This window comes from Bos javanicus, chromosome 17, assembly GCF_032452875.1.
Source record: "Bos javanicus breed banteng chromosome 17, ARS-OSU_banteng_1.0, whole genome shotgun sequence".
In the NCBI taxonomy this organism is placed as follows: Eukaryota; Metazoa; Chordata; class Mammalia; order Artiodactyla; family Bovidae; genus Bos; species Bos javanicus.
Genome location: NC_083884.1, coordinates 55,629,888 through 55,654,537, shown reverse-complemented (window position 1 = coordinate 55,654,537; position 24,650 = coordinate 55,629,888). Strand labels below are relative to the sequence as shown.

General features: G+C 50.6%; 1 protein-coding gene across 3 annotated transcripts in view; it reads right to left on the bottom strand.

Moving 5' to 3' along the window:
- CUX2 (cut like homeobox 2) overlaps positions 1–24,650 on the bottom strand; it is a 277,693-nt gene that overhangs the window by 17,201 nt on the left and 235,842 nt on the right. For 2 of the 3 annotated variants that reach the window (XM_061384789.1, XM_061384791.1), the window contains exons 5-16: positions 22,910–23,044; positions 19,726–19,849; positions 17,228–17,304; positions 16,284–16,350; positions 14,482–14,530; positions 10,621–10,725; positions 5,079–5,270; positions 4,920–4,978; positions 4,168–4,216; positions 3,975–4,095; positions 2,237–2,911; positions 1,201–1,302 (exon numbers count right to left, since the gene is read on the bottom strand). In XM_061384789.1, coding sequence (XP_061240773.1) covers positions 1,201–1,302; positions 2,237–2,911; positions 3,975–4,095; positions 4,168–4,216; positions 4,920–4,978; positions 5,079–5,270; positions 10,621–10,725; positions 14,482–14,530; positions 16,284–16,350; positions 17,228–17,304; positions 19,726–19,849; positions 22,910–23,044 — 1,755 coding nt within the window. The remainder of the gene's footprint in view (positions 1–1,200; positions 1,303–2,236; positions 2,912–3,974; positions 4,096–4,167; positions 4,217–4,919; positions 4,979–5,078; positions 5,271–10,620; positions 10,726–14,481; positions 14,531–16,283; positions 16,351–17,227; positions 17,305–19,725; positions 19,850–22,909; positions 23,045–24,650) is intronic. The other variant, XM_061384790.1, reaches the window with a different exon arrangement.

Below are 24,650 nucleotides of genomic sequence, written 5' to 3'. Positions count from 1 at the left end.
AACGGTCCCCCAAAGATATCCATATCCCAACCTCTGGGACCTGTGAATATGTTACCTCACATGGCAAAAGGGAATTTTTAGATATGATCAGAGTTAAGAATTTTGAGATGAGGGTATTATCCTGGGTTATCTGGGTGGGCCCCACAAAATCACAATGGCGTTTATGAGAGGGAGGCAGAAAGATGAGAGACAGAGACAGAAAGAGACTAAAGATGCTACAACGCTAAGATGAAGGAAGGTGCCAGGATGCAGAAAATCTGGACGCCCTCTAGAAGCTGAAAAAGACAAGGGAACGGATTTTCCCTAGGAGCCTCCAGAAAGAATGCAGTCCTGCCGACACCGTGACTGTAGCCCAGTGAGGCTGATTTTGGACTTCCGATTTCCAGAACTGTAAGAAGATCAATCTGTGTTGTTGTCAATCACTGCGTTCTGATTGGGCACCCACTGGGAAAGTGGAGGAGGTACGGTCAGAGAGGTGGGAGGAAGCTGGGGGAGCAGCATCTCATTGGGAACCAGAAAGTACAGTGCAGGGAGGGTGAGATGGATGGTCAGATGGTGAGGCTCAGGTCGAGGTGCCTGACAAGCGCCTGGTGAATACTGATCACGGGGCCTCCGGAAACAACCCAGAGCAGCACCCCCAACAGAACTCGGCAGTGGTGTCACCTGTGTGATGTGGCTGCTGTGGCTGAAGAACTGAGGTTTTAATTCCACTTGCTGCTGCTGCTAAGTTGCTTCAGTCGTGTCCGACTCTGTGCGACCCCATAGACGGCAGCCCACCACGCTCCCCCGTCCCTGGGATTCTCCAGGCAAGAACACTGGAGTGGGTTGCCATTTCCTTCTCCAATGCATGAAAGTGAAAAGTGAAAGTGAAGTCGCTCAGTCGTGTCCAACTCTTCACGACCCCATGGACTGCAGCCCACCAGGCTCCTCTGCCCATGGGATTTTCCAGGCAAGAGTACTGGAGTGGGGTACCATTGCCTTCTCCGTAATTTCACTTAACTGTAGTTAAATGGCTTATAGCTCCCATACTGGATAATGGATCTGGTACTTTCCAGGCCTAGATCTCATTGGCTGCAGATTGTGAAAAAGGAAAAGCGGTTCAGACCTGCTTGGAATCCCCTCTGGGGTGGACACAGCCTCACCTCCTGCTCAGGACAGGCCCTGGAGGCCTCAGGCCTCACCTGCTGTGGCCACACTCACCCCCCTTCTGTGACTCGATCTCCTTCTTGGCCTGCTCTAGGATGCTCTTGATGGCGTCATCCGAGCCGGTCTCTGGCGTGCGGATTCTTGGGGTGATACTGCCTGGGGGAGGAAAGGAGGTGTCTGTTGTGGGGACCTGCATGTTGGGGGTCAGTCCCTGGTGCTGGGCAGGGTGACACGCTGGTGTCTTCTTCCCAGGGCCGGGAGAGTGAGAGCCAGACTGTGAGTCCGTGTGACAAACTGTGGACCCACAAGAGATTCAGCTTGAAATAACAACAAAACTCAATGAGGGCAGCCACCATCAAAGTGAACAATCATCTTGGGACTTCTTTGGTGGTCCAATGGTTAAGACTCTGTGCTTCCACTGCAGAGGATGCAGGTTCGATCACTGGTGGGGGAACTAACATCCCACATGCCCCAAGGTGTGGCCAAAAAAAAAGGAAAGAAAAGAAAATAGCTAACAATTCTCAAGGAGTTATTACATGCTTTAGGCTTTTAACTCTCTTTAGGAGCCTGACAGATGGGGAAACTGAGACATAAAGCAGCTAAAGAGAGCTGCCTGAGGTCACTAAGCGGATGAATGGCAAAGCTGGGACACAAACTCAGGTGTCTGTGGGGTCAAAACTTGGGGCCTTCACATGGATTACTCTAAAAACTGAGTCTGTCAAGGTTGGGGGGGTCACCCCGGTCATCTTATGGATGGGTAAACTGAGGCTTGGAAGTGCTTACAGGGTACCTGCCAAGGCAGCCCCAGGGACCCGGCCTTTCCCCACCATTATCCGCCTGAACTGCACCACAGCAGCACCCAGGTCTATGGGACAGGGAGCCCCAGGAGGAATTGAGGATGGTTTCCCTCATTTTACAAGGCGGGAAACTGAGGCACAGAGAGGCAAAGTCATTTGCCCCAGGTCACACAGCTGGGAGGTGGCAGACTCAGGCTCTGAACTGCGAGCCGTGTTCTCAGCCCTCAACAGCCCCACGCCTGGGGCTGGCCTGGGGAGACGGCTCTGTGGACGGGCCCTCAGCCAGCACCCACCTCGCTGCCGCACCTGGATGGTCCTCAGGGCCAGCACGTTCTGCTCGTCTGACAGGAACTGCTTCATCTTGATGAAGGGCTCCTTGCCCTTCACCGTGAGCTTGCGCCAGGGCTTGGGCCGGGCCAGGATCTCGCTGACCGAGCCCTGGGACAGCCCCAGCACGTAGTGGCCGAACACCCGCTGCCCGATGTTGTGTTTGAGCAGCTGCTCCTTCACCTGGAAGGCGATCTCCGCCGTGTCCAGCTGCTCCTCCTCTGTTCCAGCCCCTGCCGTGGCCATGCCGCCCCCGCCCCCCTCTGCTGGCTCAGGACCCCCGGGCGGCTCAGGGCCAGGGGCTGGGGTAGCAGGGGCCGTGGGGGGCTTGGCGCCATAGAAGGCTGGGGGGAACATTAGCAGGCCTCCAGCTTCCCCCTTGAAGGCAGTCGGGGGCATCATGTGCTTGGACAGCAGCGTGTCCCCTGTCAGTCTCTCTGCTGAAGCCAGGCTGGGGAAGGGGGACAGCGAGAAAGTCCGAGGCCCATCGGGGCCCAGGCTGGGGCCCAGCAAGGGCTGCCCTGGGCTGGGGGACAGGGGGTCTTCGGGCCCTGGTGGCGGTGGGAGCTGTGGAGGGGACGGGTAGGACTGCTCCGTGCCCAGAGAGTCCTTGATGGAATCATCCTCCGAAGGGTCCTCCTCTAGAACACCGAGACAGACAGACAGACAGAGGAAGAGAGGAGAGAGACAGAAAGACAGAGAAATAGACAGTGATGGGAAGAGACAGGCAGAGAGACACAGAGAGAAACAGAGATAGGGAGACAGACAGATGGAGAGAAATAGCATGGGAGAAGACAAAGATAGGCAGAGACAGAGTGAAAGACGAAGCGACAGAGGTTCAGAGAGATAGAGAGGGAGGCAGAGAGACAGTGAGAGGCAGAGAGACATACAAAAAGGGAGAGATTTGGAAGGAGAGGAAGCGGAGAGAGGGCAGGAGGGGAGCGGGGAAGCGCTATAGGCGTCCGAAGGCGTGAGGCACCAACACTGGTGTTTCTGCCACACGCTCCCCTCCCCCTTCTCTAGTCCCCGTTCTGCAAGGCCTGGGCCAGATTCCAGTTCCGGGGTGACCCTCCCACCACCAAGCGCATTAACCGCGCACCTGTTACAGGCCCAGCACTTTGCCCGGGGAGGGTTAATCCCCATCCCGGAGCAGGACAGCCCACTTCCTAAGTGCTCACCCCGTGCTCCTTGTCTACGCGTTCGCATCTACCCGCACAGCACCTACTAGGGCCGATAACTGCCCACTTCACAGATGAGGAAATGGAGACAGCACACACATGTGCTGAGGCCATATGGCTGAAAGGTCATGAGGCCACTGTGTGGGGAGAAGGGGCGATCTGGGGGAGACAAGCTTTTCCCAGCAGTCTGCAGTAAGGGTTAGTGTGAACGCCCTGTGACCTCTCCCTGCTGCTCACGAAGGCTGGGCATGAGGGATCCCTCCAGGGACCCTGGGAGGGCCTGAGTGAGCTGGGTGTCTCCATGTGTCCCACCTTAGGGGACAGTCGCCCACTGGCTTAGCCGTGGACGGCCACCAGCTCAGCCCCAGGTAGGCAGCAGGCGCTCAATCAACATGCCCGCCTTTTACCCATTGTCTTCCTGCCCTTTGTGTTAAAGGCAGTGGTCTGAGGGTGTGGAGGAGGCTGGAGACCCACGGACAGCTCCCACCCCAGCCCCTCAGCCCCGAGAGCATCCCGCCTCCCCTACCAGGGCTGGCCAAAAGACCAGGCTTTTCCAGAAGGAATTTCTGCGCAGGGAAGAAGGCCTCCTTTGCCAGGAGCAGTGAGTCTTCGGGCTTGGCCATGCCCTGAGGGGACAAGAAGCAGGGCTGAGAGGGCATGGCTGGTGCAGAGCTCTTGAGGGCAGCCTGCCCGGTAGGGACGCTGGTGGGGACCCTCACCTGGGGGAGGCTGCAGGTGTTGGAAGCCAGCTTCATGGCTTTCAGGATGCTGCCAGAGAAAGTGCAGACAGAGTGTGAGGCCAGCCGGGTCCTCAGGCCAGGGGGAGGCCTCATGAGAGGCACACCACCTGCTCCTCTTCCCTGAGAGCACCCACCCCACCCCTGGGTCTCACACAACGTGGGACTCAGTGGACAACAGGCCCGAAGCAGTGGCTTGTGAAGTGGTCTGCTCCCCTTGGAGAGGTGCAGCTTGAGCTGGTCTGATTAAGGCATCACCCCCTGCCCCACAGTGGCTCAGCTGGTAAAGAATCCGCCTGCAATGCAGGAGAACAGGGTTCTATCCCTGGGTCGGGAAGATCCCCTGGAGAAAGAGATGGCAACCCACTCCAGTATTCTTGCTTGGAGAATCCCATGGACAGAGGAGCCTGGTGGGCTATATAGTCCATGGGGTTTTGAAGAGTTGGACACTACTGTGCGACTAACTTCCACTTTCACTCCTCCCCCTGCTCCACCCCAACCCTGCCCCGCAACAGCACCAACAAGGCTGTTTCCCCACGGGCAGCTCTTGATGACAAAGGACTGGGCATGATAGCCAGGGTGCCAGTGGACAGGAGACAGGGTACCACAAAGCGGGATCTGGTGGGAGGGAGGAAGGTGATGAGCTTTCCTGAGGGACCCTGGCAATCTTCCCAGGCAGCCTCCTGCCAGGGAAGAGGGCCTGGCGGTGTGAGGGGCTCCACCCGACACAATACCTCAGCTCTGTTTTAATTTCTTCATAGTCAGACTGTGCCTGGAGCTTCTCTTCTAGCTTCTAGAAGAACAAACACAGATGGGGGAGGCTGGTCCACATCCTTCTTCTGGGGGATGCCCTCCCCATCTCCCGTCTGCCCGCCTCCTCCTGCGAGACCTACCTCGATGGCCTCGGACTTGGCGGTGAGCTGCCGCTCCAGGTCCGCAATCTGGTGGGCGGAGGTCTCCTCCAGCTCCTGCAGGGAGCTCTGGAGATGCTGCACATCCTTCAGTAGCCGCAGGATCTCCCGGTCCTTGGAGGCCAGGGCAGCCTCCAGCCGAGGGCCCGAGCACAGCGCGAAGTTCACCTTATCCTGGGCACAAAGAGGGGCTTGGAGGGGCCAGGAGGGGTGGGGCAGGGGGCTGCAGGACTGCTGTGCTCCCCTAGAGTGATTCAGTCCCCCCCACCCCAAATCAGGCCCTTCCCACTTCTGAGCCTTTGCTTAGCTGGTCCCACGTGCCTGTATGTCTGTCCTCTCTTCTTGAAATGAAATTAGGAGGAAGAAGGACTGCTCAGAGGAAGTGCTTTGGAGGAAGGTATGTCTAAGCAGCAATGAAGTTCAAGAACAAGTTAGTGATCTGGAAGACTGCTTGGCAGCATCTACTAAACACCCATCAAGGTGCTGCATTCAGTATGTCAGCAAATCTGGAAGACCCTGCCATGGCCACAGGACTGAAGAAGGTCAGTCCTCATCCCAATTCCCAAGAAGGGTAGCACTAAAGAATGTGCTAACCACTGGACAACTGCACTCATCTCCTATGCTAGTAAGGTCATGCTTAAAATCTTGCATGCTAGGATTCAGCATTATGCGAACCAAGAACTTCCAGATGTCCAAGCTGGGTTTCGAAAAGGAAGAGGAACCAGAGATCAAATTGCCAACATGCTCTGGATCACAGAGAAAGCTAGGGAGTTCCAGAGAAACATCCAACTCTGTTTCATCAACTATGCCAAAGCCGTTGACTGTGTGGCTCATAATAAAATGTGGAAAGCTCTTAAAGAGATGGGAATACCAAATTACCTTATCTATCTCCTGAGAAACCTGTATGCAGGTCAAGAAGCAACAGTTAGAACCCTGTATGGAACAACTGATTGGTTCAAGATCAAGAAAGGAGTACGACAGGGCTGTCTGCTGTCACCCTGTTTGTTTAATCTATATGCTGAGCAGATCGTGAGAAATGTCGGGCTGGATGAGTTAGAAGCTGGAATCCAGATAGATGGGAGAAACATCAACAACCTCATATATGCAGATGATACCACTCTAATGACAGAAAGCAAAGAGGAACTAAGCCTCTTGTTGAGGGTGAAGGAGGAGAGAGAAAGAGCTGGCTTAAAACTGAATATTAAAAAAACGAAGATCATGGCATCTGGCCCCATTACTTCATGGCAAATAGAAGGGGAAAGGGTGCAAACAGTGACAGATTTCCTTTTCTTGGGCTCTAAAATCACTGCGGATGGTGACTGCAGCCATGCAATCAGAAGACATTTGCTTCTTGGCAGGAAAGCTATGACAAACCTAGATAGTGTGTTGAAAAACAGAGACATCACTCCGCCAACAAAGGTCCGTATAGTGAAGGCTATGGTCCTCCCAGTGGGCACATACAGTTGTGACAGCTGGACCGTAAAGAAGGCAGAGCACCGAAGAACTGATGCCTTCGAACTGTGGTGCTGGAGAAGACTCCTGAGAGTTCCCTGGACTGCAAGGAGATCAAGCCAGTCAATCTCAAGGGAAATCAACCCTGAATACTCATTGGAAGGACTGATGCTGAAGCTGAAACTCCAGTAGTTTGGTCATCTGAAGCAAACAGCTGACTCATTGAAAAAATCCTTGATGCTGGGAAAGATTGAGGACAGAAGGAGAAGAGGGCATCAGAGGATGAGATAGCTGGATAGCATCACTGAAGCAATGGACGTGAACTTGGGCAAACTTTGGGAGATGGTGAGGGACAGGGAGGCCTGGCATGCTGCAGCACAAGGGGTTGCAAAGAGTCAGACACGACTGGGCACCTGAACAACAAATCTACTAAAGATGAACACATGGTGCCCTAAACCTCGGTGCTCTCAGTCTTTGGAACATATGCAGGAGAAACACAGGGACTTGCGCACCAAGGCAGAGGACACGCATGTTCACAGCAGCCTTCTCTGAAACAGCACCAAACCGGGAACCCCAGAACATGGATGGACGGGTTGTGGAACACTCAGACAGTGGAACCCTCGACAGCAACAGAAATGAATAATCTATACTACTTGTAACACAGCACGGATAACTCTCCCAGCTTTAACATAGACCCAAAGAAGCCAGACACCGAAGTGTGTGTGTGATTCTATTAAGATCAGGTATCAACACCCATCATTTAAAAGTGGACATTTTAATTTCTAAATACACGGAGCTTTTAAAAAAATCTTTGATATTAATTTCTCATTTTGATACCCATTTCTCATTTAAATGCTTTCTTCTCTGCCATCACCCTCTGTATTTTTTCAGTCTTTTAACTTTACTGAGGCTTTCAATGGCTAAGTCAAAGATCTCTCTTGGTAAATGTCACATTGCACTTGAAAATATGAGGGTTATTTTCAAATACCTTTTGATATTGATTTCTAACATAATGCCACAGTGATAAGAGAACAGACTCTGTATGATTTCAATACCTTTAGATGATGGAATTTTTGCACTTTATGTCCCTGGATATTTTCCTGTGTCTCTTGGTTTATAGTCTACAGGAACTTGAATAGAATTTGTATCCTGCTGTTGTGTGAAAACTGTATAAATCTTAAGTATGTTGTATTGGTTCACAGTGCTTTTCAGGTCTACTGTATGCTTCCACTTTCTGCTTTCATTCTATCAATATTTGAGAGTTTGATATTGAAACTCTAACTAAAAATCTTAATTTATCTACTTAAAAAAAACTGTAATATATAGTGGAGCTATCTGTAACTTTGTTCTGTATTTTCCAAGTCTCCTGTCAATGTTATCATACTTTCATAATTTAAAAATTAAAAAAGAAAGAAGATTTCCTAAGAAAAAAAAATATCAGGTTTCAAAACAGGCAAAACCCATGTGCGCTGTTAGAAGTCTGGCGAGGGGCTCCCCCGGGGGAGTGGCACCTGGATGGGGGCATAAGGGAGGCTTCCAGGTGCCGAATGTTTTACTTGTTGATCTGGATGCTGGTTAAGGGGTGTGTTCACTTTGAAAAATTCCAAATGCTGTACACTTATGCACAGTTTCCCTTGTGGATGTTATACTTCAATAAAACATTTGTTAAAAAGGAATAAAAAACCGAAGTAGTCACTTGGATGAGGAATTGGTAGTGATAGGGTGTTCCTGGCCGTAGAACAGCACAGACAAAGGTTTGGGTTTCTAAATTAGGCCCAGGTCCCACCCCAGGGGGGGACGTTCCCATTCCAGGGGAACCACAGGATTAGACCTGAGACCTTGCACCCATGAGTCACATTAGGGTGGTTCCTTCCTCACCCTAATTTGCCACCAGGCCCCATGGCCTCTTTAGGTTTTAGGAAATGGCCCTGGATGAAGGTAAAGAGGTTTCTGTTTGAGAGGACCTGAAGTCAGGCTGTCCTTGAGCTCAGTTACAAACGAATCTAAGCAGCATTACAAAGGGGGAAAAAAAAACAACCGACCACTACCAACCCCAGCTATTCTTCCATGGAGATAAATGCCAATTAAAACAGGAAGCGGATGCCATTAACACATTAAATTAATTAGCATCGAGCGCCACTGTTGTGCTCAGAAAAGCTCACCCCCCCAAACCAGCAAAGTTTCCCGTGGTTGATTAGCACAGGCATTTGCTGGGTTCCACGGGGGTTAATTAAGAACCACTGGCAAATTCTCTCTGAGGCGTCCTCATGAGCTCTCTTGCACTCTCAGTCTCTCTGGAGTTCACTCTCTGGGTCGTGCAGACATCAAGCATGCTGATAACATACACTCTGCCTCCTGGGACACGGGGACAGATGGACACCCCTATGGACACAGCACACACTGACACGTGTACCGGCGGGGGTACTCGTGTGGACAAGCACACACACACAGAAATATACAGGAGACACATCATCATCACACATAGAAACATGTATGTGCTCAGACGCCACATGCTCTCATGGGCAAAAACACCCTGGACATGCCCCAAACACACTACTAATAATAACATCGCATTGAATGTTTACTGAGCATAGATTATAAACCAAACGCCATGTAATTCTCTCAATAACCCCATAAAGCAGATCTTATTTGTACAGATGAGGAAACTAGGCACCGTTAGATTAAGGATACAGTTATTTGCCCAGAGGTCACACACACACATACACAGTAACACACATTCAGAGAGACGCATTCAAATACTTAAATAGAAAGATACAGACACACAGGTCTGTGTATCAGGGTGTCAGGTGAAATGAAAATTCTGTGGCCTCTTCAGGTTCATGGATGGAGACGGCAAATCACCCCGGAGCAGACCTGTTATTATGGAAGCAATCATGAATTGCATGAGCTGGACCATAAAGAAGGCTGAACGCTGAAGAATTGATGCTTTTGAAATGTGGTGCTGGAGAAGACTCTTGAAAGTTCCTTGGACTGCAAGGAGATCAAACCAGTCAATCCTAAAGGAAATCAACCCTGAATACTCATTGGAAGGATTGATGCTGAAGCTCCAATAGTTTGGCCACTTGATGTGAAGAGCCAACTCATTGGAAAAGTCCCTGATGCTGGGAAGGATTGAGGGAGGAGGAGAAGGGGGCCACAGAGGATGAGATGGTTGGATGGCATCACCGATTCTGTGGACATGAACCTGGGCAAACTCTGGGAGATGGTGAGGGACAGGGAAGTCAGGTGTGCTGCAGTCCATGGGTCACAAAGAATCGGACACAATTTGGTGATTCAACAACATCAACAACATGAATCTTATTCCTTGATAAGCAGGAATCTGGAAAGAAGGAGGACCAATTTACATAAGGAAGTCAGGCTTTCTGGGAGAGGAACAATGAAGACTCTTATTATATGACAGAAGGGTAGGTGGGGTGGTGTTGATTAAAATCCCTTGGCAGGAAATGTCCCCAGGACCTTAAAGGGGCACCAACTTAAGAGGAATGAGAAAGATGCCCTAACGGGCTTAACACAGGAATCTCAGGGTTGACGACAATAGACTGATTCTTTGTAACATGTGGCTGGTTGGGAGACCTTGTCAGAATCACCCTGATATGAGTGTCCACCTCAGATCTTGGTATGTGGACCCACACATCCAAGCCGGTGGAGACCAGGGGGTCAACAGCGACACCTGGTGGCAGCCATCAAAACTGCACTGCTGCTCTACTGATCAACCTCCTACCCTGCTCCAGCCGAATGATCCTCTCTGACCTGACTAAACTCCAAAGTATGTGGACTCAAGCTATACGAAGCTTGAGCTTGAAAAAAAGAGCTGTGGCTGTGTTTGACCCTCAGCAGGCGAAGCAAATCATAGCATTGATAATTATACTTAACTACACACTGACTTTGGTAATAAAGATGTTATGCCCACTGTATGCAGAGGCCCAGACCCATTCGTGTGCACAATTTCATGAAGATGCACACAGTCCACCCACAAAATGTCACCCACATATTCCAACCCACAAACACGGCCTTTCCCAACTTCTCCCTCTGGCTCTGCCACCATCCTTACCCCACTGGGTCCCTGAGGAGAGCAGCAGGCCAGGCGGATGGAGCTGTTGACGGAGGCGAGTTGTTCCCGAAGACTTTCCACCTCCCGCTGGGCAGCCTCGGCTCGCTGGGGAGGAAATTGGGGCAGGTGTGGTTAAGAGGTGAGGGGGCCACACTGGATCCCACCCTGGCCCTCCACTGCTCCCCTGCACCGTCTCAGACAGCTGGGAAGGCAGGTCTGAGGACCTGGGGTGCTCTTTCTGAGTCCTGGGCCCCTGAGTTGGCTCTGGGTTCCCCTGGTGTGTTTGGGACTCCAGGTGGAGCTAGAACGTTCCCACTCCACTAGGGCAGGAAGGGAGGTGCTGTCTTGATGAGTCTGGCAAGTTTTTGCATGTTCCCAGGCCACTTCTGTCTGCCAAGTAAACTTCAGGCTAGGCTAGTCAAAAGGCCAGAGCTTGTCCCCAGCTCCTGTGCCATACGTTGTCTGCAGAGGTTGGCTCCAAAGCCCACAAGCTGTTGCAGGTCCCTGGGCAAGTTACTTCCCCTCTCTGGGTCTCAGTTTTCCTTCTGTGAAATGGAGGCCATGGAATACAACTACTGTGGAGGAGCACTGAAATTCATCTAAAAATCAGTATGCCACAGCTGACTAAACTGAATCTTAACTCTTCAAAAATTTATAAGAAAAAAGCTTGGAAGGAAGCTTTCAAATGTTAACAATGTGGACTTGTGGCCTGGAAAGACATCTGTACTTTGTCTCTTTCTGGTTGCGTGACCTTGGGTAAGAAATTTCATATCCTTGGCCTCAGTTTCCCTGTCTGCAAAATGGGGATGATAAGAGCAACTGCCTCATAAGTCTGTTCTGCAAGTAAGTGATGTGGTAAATACGATTCATTAGGTATCCCACCCTGATGCCTGACACATACAAATATGTCAGTAACTGGATTCCTTTACTAACAACAACAGGGTGGATGGGATCTTGAAGTGCTATTAAAATGAAAAGAGCTACAGCTGTGTTTTGACCCCCAGCTGGTGACGCAGGTCAAATGATTAAGTTTAACTTATACACTGATCGCAGGAATCAGTATGCAGTGCCCACTATATGTGCACAGAGACTCACACACATTATGCACATGTCTTGTTGATTTATCTTTAAAATGATTTGTTTATTTATGGTATCCTGCCTTGTTTCAAAAATAGTTCTAGTTAAGAGTCAGCTTTGTTTGGGGAAAGGATTTGGGTGTGTGTGGGATTGTAGAGAAAACATTTTTATGTTTCCACACAGTTAGGGCTTTCTGAGTAAATGGGACTGAGACCTGAGATCTGGGCTAAAAGACAAGCCTTGTAAATATCAATACATGACTGATCAGCTAGTGAGAACTCCAAAGATTCACTTCCTGGGAGATGCCTGTTGACATTTCAAGGGGGCACGAGACGCAGACCATGAAGACATCCTCTGGGTTGTAAAGATGAATTTAAAGTTACTAGTCTTATCTTCCCCTGGAGAGAAGTATTTACATTCTAAAGGCTAGAAACCCAGGATACTCGCCCTTCTGTTCATCAGGATACTTGAGAGCAGATTTCTCTCCCTTTCTCAGAAGGTCCCTCTCCTATACAACCACCCAGATTCATATTTAGCGGGGGTGGGGGGGGTTCCTTGCCTACAGCACAAACCCCAGTACATGCAGGATATCTGGTTCTCGACTCATCACCCCAGGGGAACAGCTGGGGAAAACTAGCCTGGTTTTTACCATGCAAGTAATAATGACCTGCTCCAGAATCCTCTTGCTCACATTTAAGATAGTATTAATAAATACAGATATTAAAGACTAACACGGTAACATGTCCTTTTTTCTCAATACTCTATAATGCGCAGGTTTTGTTTTATACTCAGAAAAAAGAAACATTATCAAAAATGCTTCCTATTCAGACTACTCTAAGATCTCTCTTCTTAAGCCTGTTTGGCAGAAATCCAAAAGTTGGATGCCACATGGTGCTGGTGAGGCTATGAGAACACAGGCTCTCTTATCTTGCTGAAGGGGGTGTAAACTGGTTAACCCATGGAAGGCAGTCTGGCCACATCTGCCAAATTATAAGCACCCGGCTCTTTCACCCAACAGTTCCACTTCTAGGAACCTGCCCTGTGTAGCGGCTTGGGTATGTATGAAATGATATCTGTACAAGGTTATTCCCTGCAGTATTAAGGATGATGGTTAAAATACTGGAAATATCACCAAAAGGGTATGAGTTAGATCAGAGGTCAGCAAAATGCAGCCTGCTGCCTGTTTATGTAAATAAAGTTTTATTGGAACACAGCCACGCCCATTCCCTTCCACATTGTCTATGCTGTCACTCTACCACAGCAAAGTTTTGAATAGTTTTGACAGTGACTTGCAAGGCTGAAATATACTCTCAGGTCCTTTACAGAAAGTGTGCCTTTCCCTGGGTTAGTTGATGACGCGTCCCTGTAGTATAACATGACGCAGCTGTCAAACTGGAGGACCTGCCTTATACTCGGATCCGAAACAAGCTCTAAGATACGCACACAGAAAAGGCAAGGTTCAGAAGGGTGCACTTGGTAACTGTTGTTTCTGTTTAAAAAGGGGTAAAAGTAGATATTCATGGGCTTGTGAATGCCTCTCTGGGAGGAGACCCCAGACATGGTAACGGAGGCTGCTGAAGGGAGGGGGTCTGGGGGCAAGTTCAGGGAGGGGAGATGGAATTTCCGGGCTATGCCCTCATGGAGCTTTTTCAGTTTTGAACTAAGTAAATGGATTACCTACTTAAAAAATCAATCTAAAAAATGTTATTCTTTCCCAACTTTCCTCTAGGAGGGAGCACCCCGTCCTTGGGCCCCCACAGCCCTGCATCTGGACCTTTGCCTCTGCTGTGCCCTCTTCCATTCCTCAGGAGGGCAGCGCCTGGGCTTTAGAGCCCAGCTCAAAGTGCCCCTCCTAGGAGGCCTCCCTCCACCACCCCCAGGGAGATGACCGCCTGCGGTGTCACACTGCTGACCCCTCCTGGCCACGGCCCTGGCTGCTTGAGTCGCAGGGCACTGAGGAAGAGGTGTGGTGGGCCTCCGGGACTCCAGACTGAACCCTCATGGCCAGGTCCTACCTCCTTTCAAAGTCCCGCCCAACCCAGCCCCCCAGATGGCAACGCATCTGAAGCCAGAGGGAGGCCGGATGTGGGAACCCCATTTATAAATGCGAAAACTGAGACTCAGAGAGGCTGAAGGACTTCCAGGGATCCGGGCTGGGATGAGGATGTGGGAGCCCCAGGGAAGGTTGGGGTCCACCCAGCACTCAGCTGGTGATCGAGTGAGGAGGCTGGCGGAGACCCCCAGGTCGGGACAGAGGGAGAGAAGCAGCCCCAGGCTTGTCCCTTGTCACTGTCCCTGGCTCTGCGGAACACGGCTCCTCACTTAGTCCGGCTGGGAGAGACCCGTGTTCCAGCTTAGCCTGGGGACGGGCTTGGACCCCTGGTCCCTGCTCTCCCTTTCTTCCACGGGGAAGGGCGCTCGTTGTGCTCTGCAGGCTGCTTCTTGGCCTTTGCCAGGGCCATCCTGTGCCTGGAATCCATCCCTCTGCAGGCTCCAGTTACTCATCAGGTCTCAGCTCAACGACCCTTTCTCTGGGATGTCTTCACCTGTCTGGGTCAGGTGCCCCTTCCTCAACCACTGCTGCCTGCATCACCCTATTTCTGAGTGTTCTGTCTGTCTGGGAACTCAGGGGCCGGGTGCCTCTGACATCTCCTAGCCCCAGCGCTCAGCACGGGATGTAGTTCAGTGAATACTGACTGAGCTCAGCTCCCTCTGCTCCGCCCAGCCCAGGATTCCCCCCACCCTGGGTCAGTGAGCCCCGGCAAACGGCAAACATCTCCTCACCTGATTAGCTTTCTCCAGGTTGGTCATGATCAGGCCGACTTCATCTGCCCTGAGACAGAAAGATGAGGCCCTGAGGAAGGGATTCTGGCAGGTGCCAGGGCCCCTGCCCTTCCTGAAACTCCCCAGCCCCTGCCAACCCAAGGGTCTTGCGATGGAGGCTGTGAAGAGGCTGCCTTCCATCCTTCCTACTGAAGAGGTCAGGCTGCGGGGAAATGAAAATGGGGCCTTAGCACTGGGCCCCTTCCAGGCAGCCTGACACCTCATCCCCCACCGGGGGTCCACCCTCTGATGCTCTCACCGAACTACACCTCCAGCCTTTGGTTCTGTTGAGGCCTTCCTCAAGAGGACAGGGCTTGAGCTTTATTTCTGTTTATTTAAGACTTTTTTTTTTTGATGTGGACCGTTTTTAAAGTCTTTGTTGAATTTGTTACAACGCTGCTTCTGTTTTATGTTGTTTTTTGATGGTGGGCCATGTGGAATATAAGCTCCCTAACCAGGGATTGAACCCATAACCCTGCACTGAGAGGTGAAGTCTTAACCGCTGGACCACCAGGGAAGTCCCCAGGTCCTGAGCTGAAAACCCAGCTGCACTGTTCTCCTAGGAGGCCTCCCTCAACTCCCCTCATTTATTTTGCTGCCTCCCCACACCTCTGCGTTGGCAGGGCCTAGAGGATCAGGGGAGAAGGCAATGGCACCCCACTCCAGTACTCTTGCCTGGAAAATCCCATGGATGGAGGGGCCTGGTGGGCTGCAGTCCATGGGGTCGCTAGGAGTCGAACATGACTGAGCGACTTCACTTTCACTTTTCACTTTCATGCATTGGAGAAGGAAATGGCAACCCACTCCAGTCTTCTTGCCTGGAGAATCCCAGAGACAGGGGAGCCTGATGGGCTGCCATCTATGGGGTCGCACAGAGTCGGACACGACTGAAGCGACTTAGCAGCAGCAGCAGAGGATCAGGACAGGCCTTATCCACCTCGGCTGCCCCTCTGTCTAGTGTGGGCTAGGGGGTGGTCTGCGGGGAACATGTGGTGACTAAAAGTCACACTTGTGATTCATGCATGTTCTGCTTCAAGGCCTTTTTTTGCACAAGCTTTCCCACTGCCCAGAGCACCTTGCCCAGCTTTCTTCATGTGGCCATCGCCTTCTTGTTTTTGAGGTCTCGCTCTGAAGGTCATTTCCTTAGAGAAGTCCTCCCTGACTACCCTGGATAGCAGGACGCACCTCTCCCTGTCATTCTCTCTTGCTGCTCTCCCAGTTTTCCCCTTCATCGCATTTACTATGTGCCCCCAACAGTGTCAGGCAAACAGTAAGTGCTCAGCAGTGTCTGCACATGAAAGAATTTATTCCTGTACATCAGCAAGTATCTGTCTCTTTTCCTTGACTGAGGACAGGGCCATGTTCTGATGTTTCCTCCAGGCACCCAGCATAGCCGTGGGTAAACAGTAGGTGCTAAATATTTGTGTTTGAGGATTAAGTGATATCTAGTCCAGAATAACTGAAGATGACGCTTGGCCCTGGGGGTTGGATTGTGAAGTTGGGGAGTGGGGACAGCGCCGGGAGGATGGGACAAGAAGCCTCTGAGCAGTCGAGTGGGCTGAGCTGGCAACCCAGTGTGTCCTTTATAGTGTGTGGTGCGTGGATGGCACCACGAACGGCTGGGGAACAGCTGTGTGCGAGTGTGGAACACAGGGTGTGAAATGAGTGCCTCAGGCAGAATCAGAGGGAGGAGAGTCAGAAAGAGGAGGCAGGTCTGGGAGGGTCAGAGGGAGGAGGCGCACCTCAGTGAGACGCTCACTTACTTGGATGCTGCCTCCTCGTCGTATTTCCGCCGCAGCTCCAGCAGCTCTGTCTGCGTGGCCTTTAACGCTGAGAAAAATTAGAGCGCCAGGGTGAGGTTCTCCGTCCCCAGGGAGGTGGAACTCTCTCCCCTTCTGTAGAGCCCAGAAGGCAGAATGAGGCTTGGGGTAGTGAGCAAAGATTTTCCTCTGGGAACTGGCGACAGCAGTTAGTGAGTTTCCTGCTCCTAGAAGGGCTTCAAGCTGGTGGGAGGGCTGTGGAGTGGCCAGGGAAGGGAGGGCAGATGACATCATTCTCTGGGAGTCCATGAAGCTCAGGGGACCCAGGTAAGTGGAGGGGGTGGCTGGTCCCAGAACCCGGGGTATGAGCCCCTAACACGTTGAGGTCACTCCAGGACCTAGGTGGGGCCATCCTTCCATGAGCTCACCCACCCTGAGGTCCTGCCTGGAAGTGAGGGGGACAAGGATGAACAACAAAGTCAATAGGTACATGCATGATAAATAAGGATTTCTCACAGAATTCCAGATTTCTGATTTCTTGAGGAGAGCGGAAGGGACTGGCTGTACTGGGCAGTGCCTGGCTGAGACTCAGCAGGAGCTGCCTCTTTAGATGAGGCCTGGGTTTTCCAGTTTGACCCAGACCCCTCCCCTCCTCCCTACTGCACTCTCTGATCCAGCTGGCTTGGGTGCTTGTCCAGCCCCAGTGGGCACTGCATTTGCCACCCCTGATTTAATTCTATCTTAAACCCTCTCTCCATAGTAGCATGACCCCTGGAATTGGAGCTCCAGTCCCCATGGGGTCATGCAGGTCTTTCCTCTCCCTTCCCAAACGCCTTTCTTGCCCTCTGAGTCTTCTTAGCCTCATTGCCCCCTCCTCTTCCCACTGGACCTCCTGGACTGACTGGCTGGGGTGATGTGAGGGCAGGGGACACGTGCCAGATACATACCTGAATGTAGGACCTTGATCTTCTCCTCGGCTTCCCCCAGTCTGGCTGCCAAAGTGATCTGTACTTCTTGAAGGCCCCTGTGAAAACACCTGGCGTGTGGACCAGCCCCTCCTGGCTTCCTATACCCTCACCCACTCCCTGTAATCTGCACCTGGGTCTTTTTAATGAGTCCTTAGACACGACACGCAGGCACCTGGCTGCCCTGCTCTTTTGCTGACAGTGTGGCCTCCATTAGAGCTGATGCCCAGTTAAGCTTCCAGTGACCCTGCCTCTCTGGCCCTCAATTTCCTCATCTATAAAATGGGGTTTGTTGCAGTGAGAAGCCCAAGTACCACCGTGAAGAGCAGCCCCCACTCGCTGCAAGCAGAGAAAGCCAGTGCAAAGCAACAACATCCAACATGGCCAAAATAAATAAATAATAAAAATGGGGTTTGTGATGGAGTCTGCCTCAGTGGGTACTATGAGGCACGTTCAGCGTGGTGCCCAGCCCCCAGAGTTTCCCCAATACCACTGTTTACTATTATTGTCCCCTGGAGAGGCAATATTTTCCCTGTCTGTGGCAGGAGTTTGGGAAGCCCTGCCAGCCCACTGTGGCCTAACTCATGTGTGAGGCAAGCATCTCAGCAGAGAAAGAGGACTTCTCACTGCGTTGGGGGAAGGATTATGTGAAGCCTGAGCCTTACCTTATTCCGGCTCAGTAAGTCCAGCGAAGGAGCCTTGTTTACCCTGATCTTATCCCGCCCTCTCCCCTCCTTGCCATTCAAACACATCAGGCATGTTCCTGCCTCAGGACGTTTGCACTGACTGTTCCTTGCCCCATATGCCTGCAAGACTCCCTCAACTCCTTAGGGCTTTGCTCATTCTATTTTATAGGAAATCAACCCTGAATATTCATCAGAAGGACTGATGTTGAAGCTGAAGCTCCAATAGTTTTGCCACCTGATGCGATAGCCAGTTCATTGGAAAAGATCCTGATGCTGGGAAAGACGGTGGGCAGGAGAAGGGGGCAGCAGAGGGTGAGATGGTTGGATGGCACTGCCAAATCAATGTATGTGAATCTGAGCAAATTCTGCAAGATAGTGAAAGACAGAGAAGCCTGGTGTGCTGCGGTCCATGGAGTCGCAAAAAGTTGGACACAACTGAGCAACTGAACAAGAACACCTTCTCAGTGAGACTTCCTCTAACACTCTATTGAAAACTTCAGCCTGTCTCTTCTGCTCCCTCTTCTGTTTTATCTGTTGTCATAACCTTTATCACCTAGTACACTATTTATCTTTTTTGTGTCTTCCTCATGCGAAAGTAAACTCCAGGAGGGCAGAGAGTTTTGTCCATTTTGTTCACAGCTGTTCCCTAGAACAGTGCCTGGCACACAGCTGGTGGTTCCATAAATATGTGGGATGAAAAAAATAAGTGAATAACAGAAAAGATATATGGAATGATCATGAAACTGTCCTAGAAAGGCCCTAAGAATGCATATTTTACCAACACTGCACTAACTGTAAAGGCAACCCACTCCAGTGTTCTTGCCTGGAGAATCCCAGGAATGGGGCAGCCTGGTGGGCTGCCGTCTGTGGGGTCACACAGAGTCGGACACGACTGAAGTGACGGCAGCAGCAGCAGCAGCTGTGTGAGCATTGAGCTAAGCATTCAGAGGCGCCATTTCATTTCATTCACTCTCAGGGCAGACTAGGAGTTGATACAGTCAGTGTTATATGTCCATTTGGCTGGGCTATAGTACCCAGTTATGCAATCACACACTAATACAAGTATTGTTGTGAAGGGATTCTGTAGATGGGGTTAACATCTACAATCAGTTGATGTTAAGTAAAGGAAACTATATGCAATAACAGGGGTGGGCCTCATCTAATCAGTTGAAGGTCTTAAATTTTTTTTTTTTTTAATTAAAAAAAATTTTGGCATTCTGTACAGCATGTGGGATCTTAGTTTTAGTTCCCCAACCAAGGATCAAACCTGTGCCCCATGCAGTGGAAGCTCAGAATTTTAACCACTGGACTGCCCGGGAAATCCCCCTTTAAATTTTTTTTTAATTTTTGTTGTTGTTGACAGTTTTAAGAACAAAACTGAAGAAGGAATTTTGTCTCAAGATGGCAGCCAGCGCTGACTTCTACTTGACAGTTTTCAGCCTGCTGGCCAGCTCTCCCAATTCAGACTTGCTAGCTTCAATCATGTGAGTTAGGTCCTGGAAATACAACTCTTAATTAAAAAAAAAATCCTACTGGTTCTGTTTCTCTGGGGAACCATGACTAACATACCACCATTAGCCCCAGTTTTCAGATGGGGAAACTGCGGCTCAGTGAGGCGATGTGACCGGCCCAGGGCAGGTCACTGAGCTGCTGAGACGTGGTGTGAACCCAGGCCGGCATCTCCATCTTCAGACTGAATCTGGATTCCCCATGGGCCCTGGCAGGGGTGACTTTCCAGGCCCCCTCTCCCAGACAGGTGGAGCAGCAGGGGCCCGCCCGTCCTTCCCAACTCACTTTTGTTTCTCTGCCTCATTTCTCTGCAGCAAAGTTTCTGTCAGGAGGGCTTTGCTGGGAATGCCTGGGAGGCGGCTCGCCTCGGTCAGCGTGGGCCCGGCTGGTGACGTCCCCTCTCTCTGCTCTGAAGGAAGAAGAAGAGGGAAAACTGCCCATTGCTGAGAGCGGCGTGACGACCAGAGTCGCTTTCTGCAAACCAGATCGATCAATGGTTCTGGGAGGAGAATCAATTTCCCAAACTCAGCACTGGAGACAGCACAGCTGTCAGACCTGCTGTCGCCATGGTTGGCTGGGTTGCAGCCTTGGCGAACACCTGCATAAGAGAGTCAGACTCCCATCGTGTGGGCCCTGGGCGGCACACCCAGAGGTTCCTTTGCCCTCTCAGACCTGTCCCTGACTCCTTGGCCTTCTGTATGATTTTAAAAAATCATGGTAAAATACACGTAAAATTGACCATTTTAACCATTTAAAAATACCCAATTTAGTGACACGTAGTATAGTCAAAAATACTGTGCAATCATTATCAGTAATTCCAGGACGCTGTCATCACCCCAAAATGAAACTTGTCCCCATTAAGCAGACACTCCCCACTCCCTTCCCTGGCTGACAATTGTTCTGCTTTCTGTTGCTATGGATTTGTGTATTTTGGATATCTCCCATCACTGGAATCATAACGTATGTCCTTTTGTGACTTGATTCTTTCACTCGACATGTCTTCGAGCTTCATTCAAGTTGGACCATGGGTCAGTGCTTCATTCCTTTTTTATGGCCAGATAATATTCCATTTTATGGATATATCATACTTTGTTTTTTTCCCATTCATCCACTGATGGGCATTTAGATTATTTCTATCATTTGGCTACTGTGAACAGTGCTGCTATAAACATTTGTGTACAAGTTTTGTCTGAGCACTTGTTTTCAGTTTTTTAGGGTATATCCCTTGGAGTGGAATGGTGGGGTCACAGGGGAACTCCAGATTTAACCTACTGAGGACCTGCCACGCTGTTTTCCCTTCTCCATGATTGATGGCACACACTCAGATGTTCAGTCATTACCCCTCACCTGCAGGTGCCCTGGGGCAGGGCCCACATCAGGTCCATCTTTGTGAACGCCATGGGGGCTCATTCGTAGATCAGTGTGTGCCTTTGGCACTAAATTCACAGAGAGAGAAATGCCCAGGGGCCAGCTATCGAGGATGAGTGGCTCAAGAGCTCCAAAATTTGGTCTCCCAACCATGGGTCCACGTGACTCAGTTAAATTCTGTCCTGGTTATAAAGTTTCTACTGTGAGCCTGGCACAGGAGGGTGAGTGTAGAGCTGGGCAGTTTGTACAGTGAGTCCCCTGAGAGGCTGGCAGAGCGGTCAGCTCATAAGACACACATAACACGTGTGCACACACGGTCTGGGAATGTTCCAGATGTGAAGGTCACAGCAGTGAACAGAAAAGCAAGGTTTGACCATCATGATGCAGAATAATAAGGGTCCTCAAGAAGAAACACAGCCCAGGGCCAAGGTCAAAATTTTTTGTTCTGATTCCCTACTTGGCTACCTGTTGCTTCTGTGACTCAAGTTTCCCCATCTGTAAAATGGGGCCAGTGAGCTGCTATGTGAAAAGCACACCGCACAGAGCAAATGCTCTCAAGAGGCAGTTTCCACAGCTACTATTAATATTATTCTTAGAGAAGGAAGTTCAGACCTCAGAGGAAGCAGTGACAGCTTTGCTGGGGAACCTCAGAGGCTTCATAGAGGCATACCTATGAGCAGGGGCTGAAGAACTGCCAAGTCCTGGCTTGTCAGGGTAGCTGGAAGGGTATTCCAGGCGCAGGACCAGAGCTGGCAAAATGCTGTTATTTTAGTCACTGTAAGTCTTCCCCAGAAGACCCTGCCTAGGGCCAGGCTTGCAGCAGGTGCTCACTACGCAATGTGGGGGAGAGGGGTGAAGGGAGGATGTTGAGAAATGGGGGAGTGTGAAAGTGGTTGTTTCCTGAAAAGTGACTTTGTGTCATGCTTGCATTTGATAGGCCTCAGCCCATTTTGTCTTCACTACATGCCAAATCTGGCTCGTTACCTGTTTTGTCAATAAAGTTTTACTAGAATAAAGCCACGCCCCCAAATTAATATGTAATAATTCACATGTTATCTATGGCTGCTTTCACCCAGCGTCATGTAGTTTTGACAGAAACTGCATGACCTGCAACACCAAGGTAATTACTTTCTAGTCCTTTTCAGAAAAAGCTTACAGACCTGAGGTAAACCCTACTCATTCATTCCTTAGACAAGAAGCCTTTAACCCGACTCTTTCCCAATTCTCTACTTATTTTTTTTCCCAAAGACTTTTCACCAACTGACATACTATATATTTTACTAATTTATTTGTTGACAATCAGTTCCTCCCTCTAGAAGGTCAACATGATGAGGGCAGAGATTTTTTTCTGTTTTATTCCTGGCTGGGTCCCTAGTGCCTACCACAGCGCCTGGCATGCAGGTCAATGAACACCCAAGACTGGGCTGGTTACCAATGGCTTTCACCTGCTACTATTTGCTCTCCCTATGGAGACTTCTTACCTTACATCTTACCTTCCAGAGGTAATCACCATGCTGAATTTTGTTCATCATTCTCTTGCTTTTAAACATTTTATCACAACATATGTACACCTAAAGACTCTATTACTTGTCTCATTTGGAGCTGAGACAGTGTTGTGCTCCTACACCCTTTTTCCCTCTCCTCCTGGGCACGGACTACATTTCCCAGCCTCCTTTGCAGCAGCATACAGCCACGTGACTGAGCTTTGGCCAATGGGATGTGGCCAAGGTGATGCTTGCCGCTCCGAGGTCTGGACCCCACAAATCTCAGTGTGATCCTCCACATTCTTTCTCTGCCTCTTGATCAGATGTCAAACATGCACTTGTGGCTGTGGATGTTGAGTGCTGACGACCACAACCTGGGTCCCTGAATGACCGTGTGGACCATCCCCTGAAAGTTCTCCTCTCTTCAAATACATTAACCCTCTGAAATTTGGGGTCAGCCTGTTTCAGCAGAAGTGTACCTTAATCCATCACACTTCTAAAATGATACAGTTGAGTTCCCTGCCCCTCTTCCCCCCACAGGGGTGGCAGAGTTTGGCTGCCAAAGATTCACAGCCCACTTGCTCATTATGGACATTCTGTGAGAGCCTTATCAGTACCTTTGGTGCCGACGAGCTCAGGGTGTCTCTTCCACGAAGCGTGGAACTCTCGCCGCAGGGGCCCACTGGGGTCGAAGCTGGGGGGCTGCAGTCTGTCGTCTGGGCTGCGTGCCACCTCAAACACAGGCACGGGGTCTGCACAGAGAAAGGAGGACAGTGGTAGGGGGAGCTCTGCGGGCCAGGGAGCTTATGTGGGAGGAACCATCCATCGGAGCCGTCTGGAATCTCTCTGCTGGCTTATGGGAGCATTGTGCACTTTCTGCTTATGAGGGAGCAGAGCTTCTCCAGGCACCTGCTCTGAAGAGCCTGTGCTGTTCCCATGGATGTGGATGTCCTGCCCAGCTGGGAATAATAACAATAATTGTTACAATAACTGCATTCTGCTGATTCTAGATGCCATCGGTGGTAGCCATGAGATGGCGTCTTGCTCCAATCAGAGGGAGTGTCACTTAGCAAGGATCCCAGCAGGCACACTCTGAAATTCACAAGTCCAAGTGCTTCCTTCTCAGGGAACTTCCCAGACAAGGCAGCGGGGATCGGGGCAGACCTGCTTGGGGGATATGAAACTACTCTGAGGACTGGCCCACGACCTCACTCAGGACTTCCTTCCTTAGGCTTTCACCCAGTTCCCCACTTCTCACTCTCTCCCTATTCTCCTTCACCCAAGGTTCCCTAATAGCATCCTTGCACATATAATCCTTGCAGTGCTTTTCAACGGATCTGGGACAACACACCATGTTTTGTGAACACTTATGGTTGATTAAATGATTTTTTTTTCTGGGGACCAAATATAAACCTGGATATAAGGTGTCTCCAAATGTCCCAACAGCAAAAAAAAATTGAGGACTGCAGGTCTTTCCACCAGGAATTCTGTCCCTATTGCTGTCAGCTAGCAAGCACTTCCTCTTCCTTCAGATGTAGAGTCCAACCATCTCTTCTTCCACTTGGGGCAGGTGGTTGGTGGAGCATCTTCCAGGTTACAAAGCCAGTCCCTGGGAACCAATCCCACGATGCACCAGCATCCCCTGGAGGCTGGCTTAGATCTAACTTGTGTTCACAGATGAGGAAACTAAGGCTCAGAGAAGCGGTGATTTGCTGAAGCGTGGAGGAGAGACTCAAGTCTGGATCTCTTTCTCTAATGCCACAAAAACTTCCTGTCCCGGTGCTCTGGATATTTCAACCCCAGTAGCCACGTGTAGGAAGGGGCTTCCCTGGTGGCTCAGGGGTAAAGAACATGACTGCTAAGCCAGGAGACATGGGTTCAATCCCTGGGCTGAGAAAATCCCCTGGAGAAGGAAGTGGCAACCCACTCCAGTATTCTTGCCTGGAAAATCCCATGGACAGTGGAGCCTGGCACACTACAGACCATGAGGTCACAAAAGGGTCGGACGCACTTACTGACTAAACAACAACAGCAGCCACGTGTAGGTAGGTATTCATGGGGCCCCAAGAAAGCCAGGGCCTCTTCGCTTCAGGCCAAGGGGCCTGGTCTGTTCCACAGTGTTTTCTAATGCCCAAGAGCCCTCTCTCTTTCTGGTTCCTCCTCTGGGATCTCCCACTAGCATCTGCTTGGCCACTACTCTCTGCTGGTGTGGACCCTGGAGTCAGACATCCCTGGTCCAAATCTAATCCATACTTGCCTCTCAGGATTGCTGTGTGACCTTGGCAAGTGGTGCTGCCTCTCTGTGCCTCACCACAAAAGTACCGACCTCATGAGCCTGTGAGGAAGATTCATGCAAAG